The sequence below is a fragment of the Dipodomys spectabilis genome, unplaced genomic scaffold (genome assembly GCF_019054845.1).
Source record: "Dipodomys spectabilis isolate Male_0828 unplaced genomic scaffold, ASM1905484v1 ptg000137l, whole genome shotgun sequence".
Lineage (NCBI taxonomy): Eukaryota > Metazoa > Chordata > Mammalia > Rodentia > Heteromyidae > Dipodomys > Dipodomys spectabilis.
In genome coordinates this window covers 1,179,888-1,201,107 of record NW_024870814.1, presented here as the reverse complement: position 1 = coordinate 1,201,107, position 21,220 = coordinate 1,179,888, and the positions used below count along the sequence as shown (strand labels likewise).

At 38.0% G+C, this 21,220-nt stretch overlaps 1 protein-coding gene across 1 annotated transcript; it reads left to right on the top strand.

Annotated features, from left to right (window-relative positions):
- The first annotated feature begins 1,170 nt into the window (after positions 1-1,170).
- Positions 1,171-5,326, top strand: LOC122116882 (lithostathine-1-like). The gene is made up of 6 exons (XM_042690459.1): positions 1,171-1,249; positions 1,539-1,642; positions 3,529-3,650; positions 3,949-4,086; positions 4,781-4,892; positions 5,086-5,326. Exons 2-6 carry the CDS (start codon positions 1,573-1,575, stop codon positions 5,151-5,153), a joined length of 510 nt encoding a protein of 169 aa, XP_042546393.1. The 5' UTR covers positions 1,171-1,249; positions 1,539-1,572; the 3' UTR covers positions 5,154-5,326.
- The last annotated feature ends 15,894 nt before the right edge of the window (positions 5,327-21,220 follow it).

Genomic DNA, 21,220 nt, shown 5'->3' with positions numbered 1-21,220 from the left:
TAGAGAGGAAGAAAAAGAGAAAAAGAATCAATGGTCCATTCATCTACTGAGGGGCATCTAGGTTGGTTCCATATCTTAGCTATGGTAAATAATGATGCAATAAACATAGTCGTGCTGGTAGCTTTAGTATTCCCTTGTTTGTGATCATTTGGGTAAATGCCCAAAAGTGAGATTGCTAGGTCATAGGGGAGCTCTATATGGAGTCTTTTGAGGAACCTTCATACTGCTTTCCAAAGTGGTTGAACAAGTTTACACTCCTACCAACAACTAGTATATGTCTGAGACAAGCAGAAAAGGTCAGATAAGTTGATGCTAGGTGAAATGAACCCCAAGGTAAGTATTTAAATGTTTTTGCTTTCATGAAATAACATATTTATAAGACGATTTCTTTGTTGCTTTGTATGTCCCTCCCCCACGATATAACCCCTGCTTTCACTGTATTTGATGTTGGTATAATTTGTGAAGGAGAAGGGAAAAAAAACAAATCGTTTAAATAGGGATACAGGTGGACCCATTGTAACAATGAGATGTACAAAGCATTATGTAGAAAAACGAACTTTGGTGGGGGAGGAGGATGGGAAGGGATAGGAAGGGGAAACAAAGGAGGAGGCAACAATGCTTGATACGAAATGTACTCATTACCTTGCCCATGTAATTGTAACCCCTCTGTATAGTATTTTCACAATTTAAAAAATCCATGGGATGTTAAAATGAAAAGAAAGCAAGGGGGTAGGGAGAAAGACTGGAAGAGAGGCCATGAGGCAGAGCCCCCTTTTCCTGTACAGTATGATACTGGGCAAGTCAAGTAAGTTTTGTTCTACATCTTGTCCTGGTGGACAGAAAGATCATTCTGTTCCTCGTTCACATACTCATTACCCTTATTTCTGCTGCCGGCTCTTCTTGAGAGCCACCATTAATTTATTTTGGAAAGAATGCTTCCTAGGCGACCTGCTCTAAGGTTGTGGGAACGGGGCATGTGGCGGCTGCTGGGGGAGGGAACTGCCTGGATTTGACTTAGAATGCTTGCCAATCTCTTCATGGGAAGAGGAGTTCATCTGTGACCTTTCTCAGGATGTTCTAGTAAGAGACTACTCTTAATTCCAGGATTTCTGTCTGTCATTTTCCCATGAATGCCTGCTGATACTTAATCCATGTCCCTTCCCCCACCCACATGCTCTGGACCTTCCTGTTATATAGGACCAATCCCTGCCTACATTGACAACACACTTCAGACCAAAGCAGCAGAAAGGTAAGTGTTACAGAAGGAGAGCACCGCTAACATCAGCTGTTCTCTTGAAATCTGGGAGAAGATACAGGGTGGTTTGGGTACAAAGTTGTAGTATCATTGAAGCCTTAGTAGGAACAAAATCTGCCTCAAAGTTACAGACTGTAATCCCTAAACTCTCAAGGGAAGTGTTGTATTTCTTCCAGGGCCTTTAGACACTTGTGAACTCAAGAATTGAGAAAGGAGACGACAGGAGAGATAACCAATGGTCTGCTTTGCATGTCTACAGCCCTCATTCCTGTGTTCTTTTTAGAGATTATCTAATCCTTCTGCAAGAAACTTTGCTGATGAAGATGGCAAAGACCAACACATTCTTGATCCTGATTCCATGCCTGATATTCCTGTCTGTGAGCCACGGTGAGCTCCCCACGACTATCCCCTCATCCACTCAGGCCTCAAGATTTCACTGCATTTCCATGTGTAGTAATCCATTTGAGAAAAGGCAGACAGAAAAAAAAAAACAACAAACAAGATTTTTTTTTTTTGGTCGGTCATGGGGCTTGAACTCTGGGCCTGGGCGCTGTCCCTCAGCTCTTCAGCTCAAGATGAGCGCTCTACCACTTGAGCTACAGCGCCACTTCCGGTTTTCTGGTGGTTTATTGGAGATAGGAGTCTCACGGTCTCTCCTGCCCGGGCTGGCTTTGAACCGTGATCCTCAGATCTCAGCCTCCTGAGTAGCTAGGATTACAGGCGTGAGCCACCAGCGCCCGGCTACAAACAAGATTTTTGATGTTGTTGCTGCTCACCTTTATTTCTGCTCTAATCTCTTTAAATGAGCCTCAATTTCTTAAGAAGTTTGGGAAAAAATATAAAGTTACTCCTCATCTATTCACTAATCAATTATAGTTCACCATATTAAATTAGTCTGGTATCAGATTTGTATCCAGTGAGTCATTCGTAGGATGGAGAAGTATGGGGGGGGGGGGGTTCTATAAGGAAAGCCAAGACTTCCCATTTCCTAACAAATGGGGCAATGTCATTCTTTCTGATGGAGGCATTCCACTGTGTGTATATAACACATTTTCTTGATCCATTCATCTACTGAGGGGCATCTGGGTTGGTTCCATATCTGAGCTATGGTAAATGATGTTGCAATAAGCATAGTAGTACTGGTAGCATTAATGTGGTCTTGTTTGTGATCATTTGGGTAAATGCCCAAAAGTGGGGTTGCTGGGCCATAGGGAAGTTCTATGTGGAGTCTTTTGAGGAACCTCCATACTACTAAGTGAAGTAAGCCAGGCCCGAAGAAATATAGTCCCATGGTTTCCCTTATTTTCAATAACTAGTATATGTCAGAGACAAGCAGTAAAGGTCAGATAAGTTGATGTTAGGTGAAATGAACCCCAAGATAAGAATTCAAATGTTTTTGCTTTCATGCGATTGTTTCTAACATATTTATAAGATGATTTCTTTGTTGTTTTGTATGTCACTCCCCCCACAGTATAACCCCTGCTTTCACTGTATTTGATGTTGGTATAATTTGTGAAGGGGAAGGGAAAAAACTAATTCTTTAACTAGGGATATAGGTGGACCCATTGCAACAATGAGATATACAAGACATCATGTCGAAAAACAAACTTTACAACTTTGGCTGGAGGGGGGGCGGGGGGAGGGGAGGAGATGGGAAGGGATGGGAAAGGGAAACAAAAGAGGAGGCAACAATGCTTGATAAGAAATGTACTCATTACCTTGCCCATGTAATTGTAACCCCTCTGTATGGTATTTTCACAATAAAAATATTTTAAAAAAAAGGAAAGCCAAAAAAGAATGAGAAAGATTCGAGCCAGAATAAAAGCTCTGGCAAAGAAGGAGGAAGAAGAACTGGGAACAAATATCTTAAGCCAAGTTATCGTGAGGTATTTTTTTGATGTCTGAGCAAGAGAGAGATTGAGAGAGAGAGACAGAGAGACAGAGAGAGACAGAGACAGACAGACAGAGACAGACAGACAGACAGAAACAGAGACAGAGAGACAGAGACAGAGAGACAGAGACAGAGAAGATATGCAGGAGGGCAGAAGTCAGTAGTCAGTCCATGCCCATATTGCATCCTTAGACTCCTGTAAAGAAACAAAGAGGAGGCAACAATGCTTGATAAGAAATTACGCGTTATCTTGCCCATGTAATTGTAACTCCTCTGTATGGTATTCTCACAATAAAAAAAAGAAACTTCAAAAGCTCTTCTTTCATGTTCTAGCCTTTGCATGTCCCTATGAATCTATTATAATTTATTCTTTTTTCCCCAGGCCAGGAGGCTGAGTCTGACCTCCCATCTCCTCGCATGAGCTGCCCAGAAGGTTCCATTTTCTATGGTTCCCACTGTTACTATTACAACTACCTAGACCAGTTGACTTGGGCTGATGCAGATGTGAGTGAGGAGAGCGATGTAGGGGAGGGATTCACATGATGGTAGGGGGGAGTTTCCATTTTCCAGTGTCATCAGTGGCTTTGGTAAGATAAGAATGGTCATGGACTTATTCCTATCACCAACCCCAAGCTTGTCCCCTCTACTCTGTCTTATCAATCTGGGCCATCACACACAGGACTGCTGGTGGCCCATGACAGTATCATCATGAGTGCTATACTGCTACATAACCCTTGGGAAAACCCTGTACATTTCTAAATTTTCTCACTCCTTAAATATTTCCATTTTCTTTTCCTCACAGATCTACTGTCAGTCCTTTGAATCAGGCCACCTTGTATCTGTACTCAACCAGTCAGAAGGCAACTTTGTGGCCTCTTTGATTAATGACAGTGGTGTTCGTAACTCATTTATCTGGATTGGCTTCTATGATCCCAAAAAGGTTAGTCTGCAGCATACTTAACTCTCACCCCAAAGTCAGATGTGAGGAAAGCTGGGGAATAAAATCTGACAACACAAAAACCAACTGTTATAATTTTCACATAAATACCATCTCTCAATTGATTCTGCAGTGTTTGGGGGTATTGAGATTTGCTGTAGCTGGCTGGAAAGAGAGCTGAATGCTGAATTTCCTAGGTGTTTCATGCATTCATGGATAAAAATCATTCTGTTTGTTTCTATTAAAACATTTTTATATGCCATCACTTACCTACCTTCTTCTTATCAATGTTATATGAGAGCTCTTTGCAGAGTATATAGAAAAAAAAGTGATTTGCAAAAGATAATCAATTGCAGGGGCATGAGTGACCTGGTGTTATATCAAACAATATGTTAACAGCCAAGACATGATGTGCTATGAGGACCTTGGGCCACAAGTTTGCAAAATCAGGAACCACTTTCTGTAAGGAGTGTTTATGGGGCTGTGTGAAAGCCAGAATGTCTCCTGATCTCAGGAATGTGTTGAAAGGTAAAGGGAAAGAAAGATGAGACCAAAAGCGAAAGAAACAATATGATATTCAGGGATTGTGGACAATGAGTTTATTTCTGCCATAAATCTTGGTAGAATTCTTGGTAGAATATCTTGGTAGAATATCACTTTGGGGATGATATATGTCCTTTTTCTGGGCCTTCTCTAGAACCGTCGTTGGCACTGGAGCAATAGTTCCCCAGTTACCTACAAAGCCTGGACGAGTGGATCTCCAAACAATAGCAATCCTGGCTACTGTGCAGCACTGGCTTCAAATGAAGGTAAGAAGCAGAGAATCCACACACATTTTGCTTTCCTCTTTATTTTCACACTTATGATGAACCTGGGAGTAGAAGTCAAGAGGAAGGGCAATGTAAATTTCAGGAAATGGAAAATTATCTCTCCTGAGTCCTAGAGTCATGAGGGCTACTCTCTTTCCTGATTCTCATTCTGATTCTTCTCATTGGCTTGCAGGATACAAGAAATGGAAGGATTTGTCTTGTGAACAAACTTATTCCTTTGTCTGTAAGTTCAAAGGCTAAAGGCATTTGGAAAATGGATGTTCTAGACCTGTTCCTGAAATTATTATGGAATAAAAATTGAACTTGACCTCAGCAAATCAGACAGACTCTGTTGAACTTGCCATAATAATTTGACCCATCCCAGTCTCTGGAACTCTAACACAGTAAAAAATAAACATGTGTCTCTCACTGAATTGTCTTCTGTATCCACTATGTTCACTACCAATGTGGGTGGTTGGGGTAGATGTGACTGCACTAGAACTTCCGTTAGCTGATTGTAAAACTTTATCCACATAGTTTGCCTGTTATGTGGCCCTGCTTATGAGAAGAAATAGAACAATAATGCCATGTACAATTCATTCATTTTTGTGGATCCATTGTAATTTATATGAATTACTACACTATTGGCTTAGGAATGGCTGAGGTGTCTGGTACTATAAAAAGATTCACACATTTGAGTTATTGGGATACCATTATCTATATTCCATTAAGCAAGGCTTTGTCAAAATTGAAATTTTTTCACATAAAGTGACATAGCCATAATTGTTAAAGACATCTCACAGAATGGCATAAAATATTTTTAAATCATGAATCTTGCAAGGGATTTACATATAAGATCTATCTATCTAGCTCTTAAAACTTAGTGTTACAGGGGCTGGGAAGGTGGCTCAGTGGTAGAGCGCTTACCTTGCATGCATGAGGCCCTGGGTTCGATTCCTCAGCACCACATAAGCAAAAAGAAAAAAGCCGAAAGTGGTGCTGTGGCTCAAGTGGTAGAGCACTAGCCTTGAGCTGAAGAGCTGAGGGACAGCGCCCAGGCCCAGAGTTCAGGCCCCCCAATTGGATCCCTCCAAAAAAACAAAAAAAAACAAAAACAAAAAAACCTTAGTGTTACAAATACAAAATAGATCAAGATAGCAGATAGGAAGCTTCTTCCAGGTGATTCTAGAAATGAGATTAAAGTAAAAAAAAAAAAAAGGAGAGAAAATATTTTAAAGAAGAGAATGGAGAATCAAGGAAGAGTTGGCAGGACAGTTGAAGTATATGCAAAAGCAAAAAGGCAACAGAGAATAGTAAAAAGTTTGCTGTTTCAAACAGTTTCCTAGGGGAAAGGGGCAGCAAACCCCTACCACAAGAAAAAACAAGCAAACATGGTAACAACAGACTGGCAGAGTCCAGGATAAGCCCACACTTCTGATATTACTTAAATCCAGTTTGGCAAATTGGTGTGACAGAGACTACTCAAGTGTGAGAGACCAGCCTTGGACCACAAGCAATATTCATGGCTCAAGGAGTCAGGACACGCTAACATAGTATGTGGTAGCAGACTAACATGTAGATAATTGAGAGTAATAGAGACTAGCAAGATGTGGAAATTCTGAGAGATTCAGGAAGCTCATGTAGTAAAGGACAACAGAAGTATCCTAAACTGTGTGTGTGTATGTGTGTCTGTGTTTGCCTGTGTATATAGGTGAGTATAAATATACATGACTTTCCTGAGGCTTGAACTCAGCTTGTGCTTTACCCCTTGGAGCCATAGCTCCATTTCTAAGTTTTTGGTAGTTAATTGGATGTAAGACTCTTACAAACTTTCTTGCCAGGGCTGGCTTTGAACTTCAGCCTCTGTATTAACTATGATTACAGGCTTGAGCCACCAGCACCTGGCCAAACTCTACAGTTTTTTTTTTAAGGTGATGTACAGAAGGGTTACAGCTACATAAGTCAGGTATTGAGTTACATTTTTTTGAACAGTGTCATCCCTTACTTTTGAATGATTAGTGAGTCATGAAAAACAAAGTTGGAACAGGAAAAAAATAACTAGGACTCTGAGATTATATTATAAAACATTCACTTTTATTCAGAGCACATAGAACCTATTTGGCATAGGTTTCTAGGGAGATATTTTATTTCTCCTTATTATTTTTGTACTTACAAAATATTACTGAGCTGTGTTCTACAGTCTCCCAAAGTTGGAAACCATCATTCTACTTTCTTTATTTTGACATTTCACAGCCAAACAAAGTCAAGCTCAGTATCATGAAAAGACTGTACTTCCTAGTTTCTGGGCCTTGTCACCTAATACATAGGTGGCTAAAGAGGATTGATTTCTTCCTTTGAGACTTTTAAGGCAAAAGCACTCTGACCAGAAGTCCAGCTTTGCTTTGTATACCTCTGTATTGTTCACTATCCTTCTCTTTAATATTTTCTTTCCTTAAAAATACTTTCTTATTGATATTAATTATCATTTTAATAAGATTATGTTGCTTACAAAGTTTCTAGATCATAATGACCCCTCTAACAATCCCTCCTCTCCTCCTCCTTCCCAATTCAGTCTTATCATATTGCCTTGATCTTTAGAAGAAAATTACATGATTCTTCAGATTGTGCTTCTGTTCTATGTAACAAAACAACAACAAATACTTTAGACTAACAACTGAATGCTCAAAGATTTAACAGTTATCCCCTTTTAAAGTCTTCTTGTGGGGCCTGTGGCCATAGCTATGATCTATGGTTGGTTATTTGCAGGAATAGATTAGGTCTCATAGAATTGAAGAGGTTGAATGCATGGCTAATGAAATTAAGGAAAAAAATCAGCAAGTTGTTTTGTTTTTTTTTTTTTTAAGTTTTATTTTATTTTATTTGAGAACATACTGTACAGAGGGGTTACAATTACATGGGCAGGATAATGCATACATTTCTTTCCAAGCATTGCAGCCTCCTCCTTTGTTTACCCTTCACCTCCCTTCCCAGCCTCCCCCCTCCCCCCCACCCAATCATACCCCCCCTCTCCCCCCCACACCGACATTGTAAAGCTGGTTTTGATGACATTTTGTACTTCTCATTGTTGCAACAGGTCCACCTGAATCCTTAAACGACTTGTTTGTCCCCATCTCCTCCACATGTTATACTGACATCAAATATAGTGAAAGCGGGTGTTACACTGTGGGGGAGGGACATACAAAGCAACAAAGAAATAATCTTATAAATGTGTTAGAAACACATGCATGAAAGAAACAAAAACATTAAAATACATATTTGAGGGTTCGTTTTCCTAACATCACATTATCTGACCTTTTCCGCTTGACTCATACCTATACTAGATATTGCAAATAAGGGAAACCATGGGACTTATGTTAGCAAGATGTTTTTGAGATAATTAAATGTCCGTAAAGCCATATTGTTTGTGTTCAGACCTTGATACTATATACAGTTGGGTTGTGATATCAGATAAATTACTTAATACTTCTCTGACCTTCTGCTGCTTCATCTGTTAAATAGGGTTTCTACCAGCACCTATGTTATCACGTTGTCATGGGGATTAAATGAGTTTCTGTTTGTAAACCACTTTGAAATGTGTCTGGCACATAAAGTACATGATAAAAGTATATTAAGTAAACTAGAACTTGCCTCTGAAGCAGAAAAGTTCAAGTTTTAAGTAGGTTTCCTTAAATCCACAGAGCATAAGTAGAAGCACAAAGTTCTCCATTTATCTACAACTTCTTCACCCCTTTTCCCTCCAGTCTAATTTTTCATGCACCCTGTTATTCACATGCCAGCCAAGTATTCAATCAAGAGGGAAATAAATACCATACAATAACTCTGAAATCTCTATTACAAAGTGGAAAAGCAAATAAGATATTCAACATCACCAAACATAAGCTGTAACCTTTGAAATATCCTTATCTTTATTTTACAACCTTATCAAGAAATTGCCCACTTGGAGACCATGAACACTAAATGTCCAGAATATTGCTTTCTACTTCCCAGAAGACTTCCAGATGGAATAAGGAAGGGATGGCCTGAAATGAGCCTGTGTAACCTTGGCCAAATTAGGTCAGAAGATTGAATCTTGAGGATTATGGGGACAATGAGATAAATCCTGATGGATGAGATATGGCTTGTCTGAAGAAGGCATTATTTTGGAATCAAAGCAGCTGCCAGGAAAAGCCTCAGATGTATTAACTTAACTTGTACATGGAATTGAGCTTGTTCTTATCTGTAAGCAATAAGTGTAATAATCTTAATGGGTATGTAGTTATTGGGACAATAAAGATTTTTATGAGGAAGCTATGTCAATTGTTATTTGTTTTAAAACTTTATTTACTTTGTAGTGCACTAGCTATCTAGATTAGCATGCTTTTTTAAATAGTAGAATTCTTGTGCCTAAAAACATCATTGTTTATTTGAAGTTTTCTTCAAGTAAAATAATAGTTCTTATGATTATTAAAGTTACTTCACAATATATTGTAAATACATTGTGGCTTAATTGCTTGAAGAGTTGTTATTTCAACAAGATATCCCTGTCATGGTTGCAACTATATTGGACCTTTTCTTTTCCATTCTCTGATAAGTTTAAAGAATATGATTATTTGTAGAGAAAAAGAGATATCTTTCCTTGGTTACTAGCTTTTAAGTAAATCGTACAGATTTCTAGTCAATATCAAAACAAACAAATTTAAAGCTAATTTAACCAACCCACCTGTCAAACTGAATAATGTTAACCTTTGCACTGCAGTGTAATCATTCTCATTTTTGTAAAATAAAAGCCTCATAAGTAAGCTGAGATTACTAGATTCTTTTCTATATAATTTACCAATTAAGGATGGCTCAATGTAGAAAGATGCCTGAAGGTGAGCCGGAGCTCTTTCTTCCTTCACCCATAGTTTGGAGTCAGACCCAAGACCTCACTAGTTCATAATAATCCTTGGTTAAGAACTTCATGCTAGAAAAGTTTTGTATTCTAACATGTAACATGTAACAGTAAGAGTACTGGCTTCACATATTTCATGTAATAATTAAGTAAGGTAATACATATAAAGGCTATATAAAATCTCTGAGACTTGATCCAAGTTTAATACTGGTTGATTTTTATTTGGATAAGAACAATACCTATTGAGTTTTTTAAAATATTTTATTAGCATATATTAGCTATACAAAGAAAGATGTTTCAATGTGATGTATTTGTATAATGTATTTTGGTGGATTTTTTTTTACTTTATTACTCTGTCAATTTAAAAGTAAAACCCAGATGGATCTCTCTTCATACATTATGGGTCATGTACTTCTAAAGCCTAAAGCAATCCTGAAAAAATTCATACCCAGGGTTATAGCATCAAGTGTAACAAGGATCTGTTGAAACAGAATTTAATGCCTGTTGTTCTTAACTACAGGTCACAGCTTTAGGACAATTCTTGGTGAATATTTGCTCTAAGTGGTTTGTTTTAGGAAAGTTAATTGAAGAAATGTAGTCACATATCCCAAAGGTACAAAGTATCAATATTACAGTTTTATTTTTTCTCTTCTGTGACTTCACACAATTTGGTTCTGAAAGGCAGTAGGGAGTAGGTTGCTCAGCAGGTATTCCTGTAGAATTATGGTTCTTCTGGAAGGGAGAGTTTTAAGAGCATAGATTTTTTACTTTTATGCCAGTTCTAAGGCTTGAACTCAGAGTCTACTTGCTGTCCCTGAGCCTCGTTGAGCTCAAGGGTAGTGCTCTACCACTTGAACCACAGTGCTGTCTGGCTTCTGATAAATAGTTTATTGGAGGTCAGAGCCTAATGGATTTTCCTTCCTGGGCTGTCCTTGAATCCTGATCCTTAGTTCTCAGCCTCCTCAGTAGCTAGGATTATAGACATGAGCCACTGAAGCCTGGCTAAATTTTGTCCTTCGAGTGTGAACCAAAAATGGATTCTGAAAGTGGTGAGCAGGGTCAGTTGGTGGCTCATTCATGAAGCAAGTAAAATTAATCTTTTTTAACAGGTAGTTAAGCTGCATTTTTGAAGAAGCACTAATTTCTTACTTGGGCCCATGAATTTCAAAAGCAGAAGAAAAGAATGGCATCCCTGCATCCATCTTTGTATCTGTCCTTGCTCAGCAACATTAATCTTGTGGCCACTTCAGAATTGAAGCATAATACTAATTTACAATATTTTCATTAGGAGGGATTGAGAAAACTGCCCACAATTAAAGAAATAGCAGAGCTTGTTCAGATGAATCACTAATTAGGCAAACATGACTTGCTTATCCTGATCAGATTTCTTTCAAGTGATCACTGATAACTTCTCTGAACACCTCTCCAATCTGAGATAAAGCTCAATCAGATCACACATTTGACTAGCAGTAACAATGTGCATTTCTCCCTGTCGTAAATTATTTTCTGTTTAAACCAACGCTCATGATGGCACTTTTAAGATGAGCCAAAGTGCTTGCTTTACCGTTTCCTGCATTATCCCTGTGCTGTACAGTAAACCCTCTGTCCTGAGTATCACTCATCTCTAGGATTGGTGTGTTGGGATTCCAGCCTGCCATGTGGAACTTTGAAGTTTGGGCCTGGATACTAAAACTCTAGTATACTTGATTATTTCAATTTTCCTAAAAGATAGATTAATGACTACCTTTGAGCTCAGTGTTCTGAGTCCTCAGGATTGACTAGAATTTGTTTTAGAAATCCCTTCCCCTTCCATTAGACTTCACACACTACTTTTTGCCTGAAATGACATTTTTATTTTTATCCCATAGAATGTTCAAACCAAAGGTATTTATAGTGGGAGGAGCAGAGTGAGGGAAAGAAATAAACAGCATGAAAGCACCAAGAACATGACAGAAATATGAGAGCACATTGCACCTAATAGATTCCATGTAAAGAAGGAATTGAGTTTCTACCTGAGAAAATCTGCAGGTTTCTAAACATTTTTGAAGCTTGGCAGTAGGATATGGGTGCTTTTAGATCTAGGGAAGAATAAACAGCCGGTGCCAACCTTGACACACTTCTAGTGATTGCTTCTTTCCTTTCAGAGGACAGTTTATTTGGAGCCTGATGGTGTCGAGAATTGTCAGCTTCAGGCTGGCAAGACTCTCTACCAGCTGTTCACACTTCATACCGAGATCCATGGAGTAGATGGGATTTGAAAAGATTTCCCTTTTCTCTTTTTTGGTGAGCATTCCTGAGGTTTTACCCAAGGGAGAGTGGGCACTGCCAGGTGAAAAAGCAGATGGAATACAGTCTTCAGAGCTCAGATTCCATTGGCAGATGGAGGTGGAGGGTGTTGTGGGTGCCAGGAATCCAAGTGGTGGCATACCACATTTAGTAAGCTTCTGGCATGTGCATATTTTGTTTAATTAGCAGTTTTTCTAAGTCACAAGCATATGCTTTGTCACTTCTTGTTGTTTTAATGGTAAGCTATTATGTACTTGAGTAAAATCTGATGTCTTCCTTGAGTGACTTTGTGATTATAATCAGCAACTCAGCACCATATGTTTTCTATATTATCTTCCAACTCTCAGATCCATGCCCATCACCTACTACCTCCCTACCAAGAGCTGACCTGCAAGTAGGCATTAGAAGGAGACACCAAAGAAAGTTAGATTTAAGACTTGCACTATTGTAAACCTGCCTCAAAATACATCATAATATTTTTTCATTAAGACACAAAAGACCTTTATACTTTACACCATCAATTGTAGTGTCACACCTGCTAGGCCTATGCCATGTGCCACAGCCTCACCAACTGGAGCTGATCGCTCACTTCATTTAATATCCCCTTTTGACCCACCCATCTCCTTCAGATATGGACATGCCCGTAGATAGGCAAAGAAAGTTCACAGTTTTAATAAAGATGCAAATGATATAAAAACGTTAATATTGAATAAAAAGAATAAAAACAAGAAAAGCAAGAAGGTGGGAGATGTTTTCAATTCTCTTTGACCTGTTTGATTGGTGTGAAGAAAATGATTTAAGATGGGATCTGTGGGGAAGGTGAGGAGGGAACCAACAAAAGCATAAAATTTGCTGCTTTAAACAAAAATAAAAGGAAAGAAAAGTTATAGAAATCCATCTTTGGTTGTATACAAGTTCTCCAAAACCAGTGCCTCCGACAAACCAATGGAGGGGCATCTCAACAACTAGCCCTCTACTCTGCTGCCTCTGCTGGAGGGGCCTCTCGACAATCCTGGGGCTGTGCCTCCCATAAGCAGGAAAGGCCACTGTGACTGTGCAGATAGACAACACAGGGAACTAGGTGTTCTTCCAGTGCCCAGATGAAAAGTAAACCCAAAACAAATCCTCAAAGAAACAGCAACCCAACTAATAAATAGGCTAAAGCCCAGAAGAAAGATGTCTCAGAAGTAAGACTGGGCAATGAATACACGAAGAACTGTTCACCATCTCTGGCCATAAAAGAATTGCAAATCAAAACAACATTCAGATTCCACATCGCCTTAATGAGAATGCCCTTACCAAGAAAACTAACAATAACATGCTGGAGGGGTTGTGGTCAAAAGGGAATGCTACCTCAGTCCACCCCTGCATCTGCATCATTTAACATTGTTTCTCTTCTCTAGCACAAACACTTCTAGCAAATGTGTAAATTAGCTTCACCTAGGTTGCCACTGCTGTTTACGAAGTGATATTGTGAAAATACCAGACAGAACTACTTTTTAAATGCTCCCAGCATTTTCTGAAATGAGGCTGGGTTTCAAAGATGGTGTTGATACAAAGAAAGTGGACAATAGGAAGTTAATTTGAATGGCAAGAGGTAGACACTGACATTCTATAAGTCCATCCCCAAAAAGGTCTCCCAGACCAAAGCCTATGCATAAAGGATGTTTACCTACCTGGTCTGAAGTTCAGTGCCGTAATTCTGCCCAAAATATTAGTTCTCTGGGACAATGAATCTCAACCTTTAATTTTTATTTATGCTATATGGGAATCATATTTACAACATTATGTCAGATACTTGAAAGTGGCAACTAAAGATATGCAATTCTAATTAGCTCCTTTGTGATGCTAGAGACAAATTTGGAGTAATGAGGACTAGAATATGCATTTCTTTTCCAGAATTTAAGACCAAATATTAGAAATTTTGGAAAGGAGAGAGATTCCTTCCCATTAAACATAAAGTTTATTCCTGAGTTCTTATTTGCAACTCTTAAGTCCAGCTTTCACTTAGTGTTCATGATGATAGATTATTTATGCCTATCTCATAGATGCTCAGAGAAAAATGTACAAAATCACTGCACATATCGATCTTATTCATTTATAATTGGCATCATGCAAGAAACATCCATTTCCTGATTTGGATTGCTCTTATCCATCTCTCATCACTCTTGATTATTCCTAACTTGAAGTGATGATTAGATTTAATATACTTGTCTTGCTTTATTATGATTTTCTATTTGTTTTAGGTGACATGTTTTCACTTATTATATAGCTCATGTTGATCTGGAACTTGTTATTTAGATGATGTAAAACTCATGATCATCCTGGATGGACTTCTCAAGCATCTGAGATAAAAGGTGTGTGTCACAATGTCCAGTAGGCATTGTGAACAAAGGAACTCTCTAATTCTATTTCTTTTTCTTTGTCTCTCAAACATGAATACATGTATATGTGCATGTGCACACACACACACACACACACACACACACACACCTTTATAGACAGACAAGAAATAATATAACAGCCATAGCTATGAACAAACAGGGTGGAGAATACAAACATAATATTCAGTGTATACTTGCAAAAATGGAACTAGGCAATTGAGTAGGGGTTGGGAGACTTTGGGGCGAATGATTAAAGACATTGATAAAATTGCATTGTACTCATAAATTGATATGTTGAATTGAAGTTCTTTTGTACACCTAAAGATATTTTTAATGTCTCTCCCCCATGATATAACCCATGCTTTCACTATATTTGATGTTGATATAATTTGTGGAGGGGAAGGGTAAAAACAAATTGTTTAACTAGGAATGGAGGTGGACCCATTGCAACAATGAGATGTACAAGTCGTTATGTCGAAAAACGAACTTTACAACTTTGGTGGGGGGGGGGGGGGGGGAAAGATTGGGTGGGGGAGGGGGAGTATGGGAGGTGATAGGAAGGGGAAACAAAGAGGAGGCAACAATGTTTGATAAGAAATGTACTGGTTATCTTGCCCATGTAATTGTAATTGTAACTCCTCTGTACGGTATTCTCACAATAAAAAATTAAAGAAAATAAAATTTAAAATAGATGTTAGGCAAATATTTGCTACAGGATAGCAAATATCCTATAATATACAGTTATAGGACTAAGTAAAGAACTAAATTCCAATTTAGACATTTGAATTCAAGTTAACAATGGCTATATATTTTCATTTGCACAAGAATCCATCAAATTTACTGCTTTCCTAGATAAACGAGTATTATTATACTATTATGCTATTATAGTCCTTTATTATACTAGTCCTTTATTATATATTAAACTATCTTAGTTTAGTCTAAGTTTTTTTTTTCTTTTTAACATATTACCCATTTCTCTCTGGATGTCTTTTTCAGTTCCTTACCATAGGATCCTCTCCAAGTTCTCTTGTGAGTTCTTAAGAACTCACAACATATTAGCAGTCTTTCTTTCCTTTTTTTTTTTGATTTTTTTTAATTGTGAAAATACCGTACAGAGGGGTCACAATTACATGGGCAAGATAATGAGTACATTTCTTTTTTTTTTTTTTTTTTTTTTTTTTTGGTCGTGGGGCTTGAACTCTGGGCCTGGGCGCTGTCCCACAGCTCTTCAGCTCAAGGCGAATGCTCTACCACTTGAGCTACAGCGGCACTTCCGGTTTTCTGGTGGTTTATTGGAGATAGGAGTCTCACAGTCTCTCCTGCCCGGGCTGGCTTTGAACCGCAATCCTCAGATCTCAGCCTCCTGAGTAGCTAGGATTACAGGCGTGAGCCCGGCTTAATGAGTACATTTCTTATCAAACATTGTTTCCTCCTCCTTTGTTTCCCCTTCTCATCCTTTCCCATCTCCTCCCCAGCCCCCCACCAAAGTTGTAAAGTTCATTTTTCAACATAACTATTTGTACATTTCATTGTTGCAATGGGTCCACCTGTATCCCTATTTAAACGATTTGTTTTTTCCCTTCCCCTACACAAATTATACCAACATCAAATACAGAGTGGATACCTAAGCAGGCAAGAGAAGATGCCAGCAAGAGATAAAAGCATGAAGGCAAAACAGAACTCAAAATCTTTTGTAGCTTAATTATAAGCATGAAATTCTGTGAGTTTTGCCATAGTCTATTAGTTAAATGCAAGTCACTAGGGTAACCTCCATAAGGCTATACAATTCAGACAAACATCTAAAGGTTATTCACTATACCAAGATTCATTAAGAGCCAGAGAGAATCATGTGTAGAAAACAAGAAAAAACCAGGTAAGTTTGGCAGTTTAAATTACAGTCAAGGTCATGAAGTTAGATCAAATTAATTATGATGCTTGATTAATGTTACAAGTAGAGGGCTTTTATTGTTACCATTGAGGGACCCACTCTCATGCCAGACTCACTAATAATTTATGCTACCCCTGGGTAATATATGACACTGGTGTGGTGGGATCATATCTAGGCCCCTAGCCTTAGAAACTCTGGGAGAGATCAGGAACTCTGGAGATAGAATATATGGCCACTTTTGTTGCTATAGTGGTGGCTCTGACATTATCCCTCACCATGAACTTCACTAGGAAGCTTCCTTCAACACATAGGAAATGGTCTCCTTCCCTCTCAAAGGGAAGAAAAAGAATTGTAAAGAAGGCAAAGGACAGTCCAGGCATGCAGGTGATTCAGTTACCATATATGTAAGGAACCTTTTGAATTCTAGGTTATACAGTTATTCTTGCAAACTGCATTCTGCATCTGCTGCCTCTCTAGTTAGCTAAGGAGCTAAGAACAATTGATTCCCGACCCCTCTGCTACTTATTTATTGTACATTTTCTTTTGCAAGATTGGCTCCTTCATTTCTGTGGAAAGGACTATAGTAGACATTACTTTTAGAAGGTACACAAGAAGATCAAATATGTTTATTTTCCTAATGTCATTATTATTATTATTATTATTATTTGCTCTTAATCTTTAGGCTATTACTCAGCTCAATTTTTTATTTTTCTCAGAACCAGACTCAGTGCTGGTCCAACTCTCCCTCTAGTGGTGGTTTGTTTAATCCACTCAGAATTAACAGAAAGTCTATGCTCTCGATCAGTGATTTACAAGTTTGTGTGCAATTCAAAAGAATAATTTTATGTAATACAATTCACATATGCACATAAAATCATAATAACATTTTCACCCAGCATAACACTTTTATAAGATTTTCATAACATTTCCCTAAGAGTATACAGTAGTATTTTCTATTTTCTTATTTAGAAAATCCTTATTCTTTACAAAATTGTTATGATAATTCGAATCATCACTAAGTTAGAAACCATATCTCAATAGTATACTGAAAATGTCAATACACACACAAAATAACAAGCCACTCTTGGCCAAATACCCCAAAACTAACAAATCCCTATTACTTTCTATTATTTTCATAGTAGGTTTTCACACAACAACTTGGGAAAAATCTAAGTTTTCATTGGAATGCCCTAAGTATACAATGAAGGAGTATTTACAAAATATATTCTTACAGCAAAATTAAACAAATCTGTAAGTAGATCAAAGATGATTATTCAAGAAATGACATTATAAGGAATTCAAGTTAAGTTATGACAAGTAAGTACAAAGGAAGTACCCAATATGCATATAGATTATAGTAGTGATATATACAATTAATTGACAGTAGTATGCTAGTATGTGTTTTTATAAACCAGTTTGGAAGAATAGACAAATGTAAATGGGTGGTAGGATTAGTAAAAGTATAGAAGGAAGAACTCTCAATGTTAAAATGGGTGTATTATCACCTTATATATTAAGAAATACCAGAAAACAGAACCCTCTGACTCAAGTAATTTGCCAAGATGTATTGAGGATCCATACTGCTATCAGCTAGTTTTGACTCATGTAAAGCCAAGTAAGAAATAGAGGGAATGACCAGAGATCCAGGAGTCTCAGAGAGTCTGTTAATCTAACTTGGTACAAGTCTTTGTCCAGTTCATTGGATCACAGCATCACAGCGACAGGGAAAAAATCTAAACTATAACAGGTAAAATACATAATTGGGGCCAGATAAGGATTGAATAAATACAAGGAGATTAGTGAGTGTAGTAGCCATCTGGACAATTTGTGGAAGTGTAGTCTGATGTCAGGAATAGTTAAGGTACCTGAGATAATATGTCAGTAGGCAAAGAAGGAAATCTAGGTCAGAACAAAAGCCAAGGTCAGCATGGGAGGCTGCCTCAGTAGATGTCTTAGGAATCGGGTTTCCAGTTCTGTAAAAACTGCGTCTCACTTACAGGTCTCATTTAAGAAGGAGGAATAGCACCATTAATCTTATACAAATATCAAATTCCTAGTCGCAATGGATTGAACAAATGCTGCATTTGACAGACTTTCTCTGCAAATGGGATCTGTTCACTGAGAGCATTTAAGATTTAAATCCTTTCAGTGAAATGTTTGGTAGAACCATAATGAATAATCTATGTTTGATCATTATGTGTATACCTCAAAGGCAAGCAAACTACTTAAGAGTATGAACCAGTTCTTTGGAAATCAATAGTGATGAAACACAAAATAAAAGTAACTTCATTTTTGACTTGGTTAGCTCATTCTCTGATACCCCAGAAGCCTTGGTCAGGTGCCTTAATATTGGGAGCTTGAACATTGCTGGAGGAATATCAATACCAAATTTTAAACTCTACTATAAAGCCATAGTAATCAAAACAGCTTGGTACTGGTCCAAGAACAGACCTCAGGACCAATGGAATAGAATTGAAAACCCAGAAATGAACCTACAGACCTATAGCCATCTAATCTTCGATAAGGGAACTAAAAAAATAGAATGGAAGAAAGACAGCCTCTTCAGTAAATGGTGCTGGCAAAATTGGTTAACTACTTGTAGAAAATTAAACTAGATCCTTATATATCACCCTGCACCAGAATTAACTCCAAATGGATCAAAGACCTCAGAGACAAAGCAGACACTCTGAAAACATTACAGGATGGAATAGGAGAAACCCTAGGTCTCCTTGGCACAGGCCGAAATTTTCTTAATAGAGACCCACAAACACAACAAATCAAAGGAATGTTGGACAAATGGGATTGCATGAAATTGCAGAGCTTCTGCATGGCAAAGGTCATAGCTCACAAGATCAATAGAAAGCCCACAGATTGGGAGAAGATCTTCACTAGCCATACAATGGACAAGGGTCTCATATCTAAAATATACTTGGAACTCAAAAAATTAAATCCTCCAACAACAAATCCTCAAAGAAACAACTGCCCAATAACTAAGTGGGCTAAAGACTTAAAGAGAAACTTCTCTGAAGAGGAAAGAAGGATGGCCAATAGACACATGAAGAAATGCTCAACCTCCCTAGCCATAAAAGAAATGCAAATCAAAACAACATTGAGATACCACCTCACTACAATTAGAATGGCTAAAATCAAGAGCTCTTATAACAACAGATGCTGGAGGGGATGTGGACAGAAGGGAGCCTTACTGCATTTTTAGTGGGAGTGTAAACTTGTTCAACCACTTTGGAAAGTAGTATGGAGGTTCCTCAAAAGACTCCACATAGAGCTCCCCTATGACCCAGTAATCCCACTTTTGGGCATTTACCCAAATGTTTACAAACAAGACCACACTAAAGTTACCAGCACGACTATGTTTATTGCAGCATTATTTACTATAGGTAAGATATGGAACCAACCCAGATGCCCCTCAGTTGATGAATGGATCAAGAAAATGTGGTATATATACACAATGGAATTCTATGCCTCCATCAGAAAGAATGACATTGTCCCATTTGTTAGGAAATGGAAAGGCTTGGAAAAAATTATATTAAGTGAAGTAAGCCAGACCCAAAGAAACATAGGTCTCATGGTTTCCCTTATTTGCAATATCTAGTATATGTCTGAGTCAAGCAGAAAAGGTTAGATAAGGTGATGTTAGGAAAATGAACCCTAAGATATGTATCCAAATGTTTTTTTTTTCTTTCATGCAATTGTTTCTAACATCTTTATAAGATTATTTCTTTGTTGCTTTGTATGTCCCTCCCCCACAGTGTAACACCTGCTTTCACTGTATTTGATGTTGGTATAATTTGTGGAGGGGAAGGGAAAAAACAAATCGTTTATATAGGGATACAGTTGGACTCATTGTAAAAATGAGATGTACAAGTCCTTAAGTCGAAAAGGAACTTTACAACTTTCGTCCGGGGCGGGAGGAGGGGGGGGAGGGGGGGGGAGGATTGGGTGGGGGGCGCAGGGAGGATGGGAAGGGGTGAAAAGGGGAAAGAAAGAGGAGGCTACAATGCTTGATAAGAAATGTACTCATTATATTGCCCATGTAATTGTAACTCCTCTGTACAGTATTTGCATAATAAAAAAGAAGACACACACAAAAAAATATTGGGAACTTGAAGAGATACTTGAGTCCTTCCAAAAATATTTTTATTTACTTGAGTTAGTATGCATGCAGGTGTTGTATATCAATAAATTTCACTTTGTTTTAAGTTCAGTCTAAAGTTCAAGAACCTTTGGGTATAAACTCTGAAATTAGAAATAGAGCAAATTCAGGCAGTGGATATAATACACAGAGGGTCTCATATTCACTGGAGATGTCAAAGGCTATTTTTTAATGCCAACTTTCATGTCTTCCAAAAAAATTCAGAAGGTTTATTTTTTATTATTGTGAAAATACTGTACAGAGGGGTTACAATTACATGGGCAAGGTAATGAGTGTACTTCTTATCAAGCATTGTTGCCTCCTCCTTTGTTTCCCCTTCCCATCCCTTCCCATTTCCCCACCCCCCCCCTCACCCCCCATTGTTTAAATAGGGATAGAGGTGGACCCATTGCACCAATGAGATGTACAAGATATTATGTCAAAAAAGTTTTTAGAGATAGAAAACAAGAAAGTTACCAATTTTAGAGAGGAGCCATGTATTTGTCAATGGTATCTAGAGAAGCAGAACCCTGAAAAGTCTGGAAAACATTAAGTTAGGGAAGATCCAATGAGATAAGATGAATTTAGGAGGAGAAGACATCATGTGATGTTAAGATTTCCTAAGTACCTATGTTCACATTAACTTATCCAGGATAATCACCCAGAGAATGCTTAATCATATTGCAAAGTTTGTTTTTCTCTATAAGGTAACAAACTATTCACAAAGTC

What these genes read in the sequence shown, in the direction of transcription:
- LOC122116882 (XM_042690459.1), top strand. Translation starts at nt 1,573, where the DNA reads ATGAAGATGGCAAAGACCAACACATTCTTGATCCTGATTCCATGCCTG. An exon ending in GCTTCTATGATCCCAAAAAG is followed by an intron (nt 4,087 to 4,780) that starts GTTAGTCTGCAG and finishes GGCCTTCTCTAG; the next exon opens with AACCGTCGTTGGCACTGGAG. An exon ending in AGCACTGGCTTCAAATGAAG is followed by an intron (nt 4,893 to 5,085) that starts GTAAGAAGCAGA and finishes ATTGGCTTGCAG; the next exon opens with GATACAAGAAATGGAAGGAT.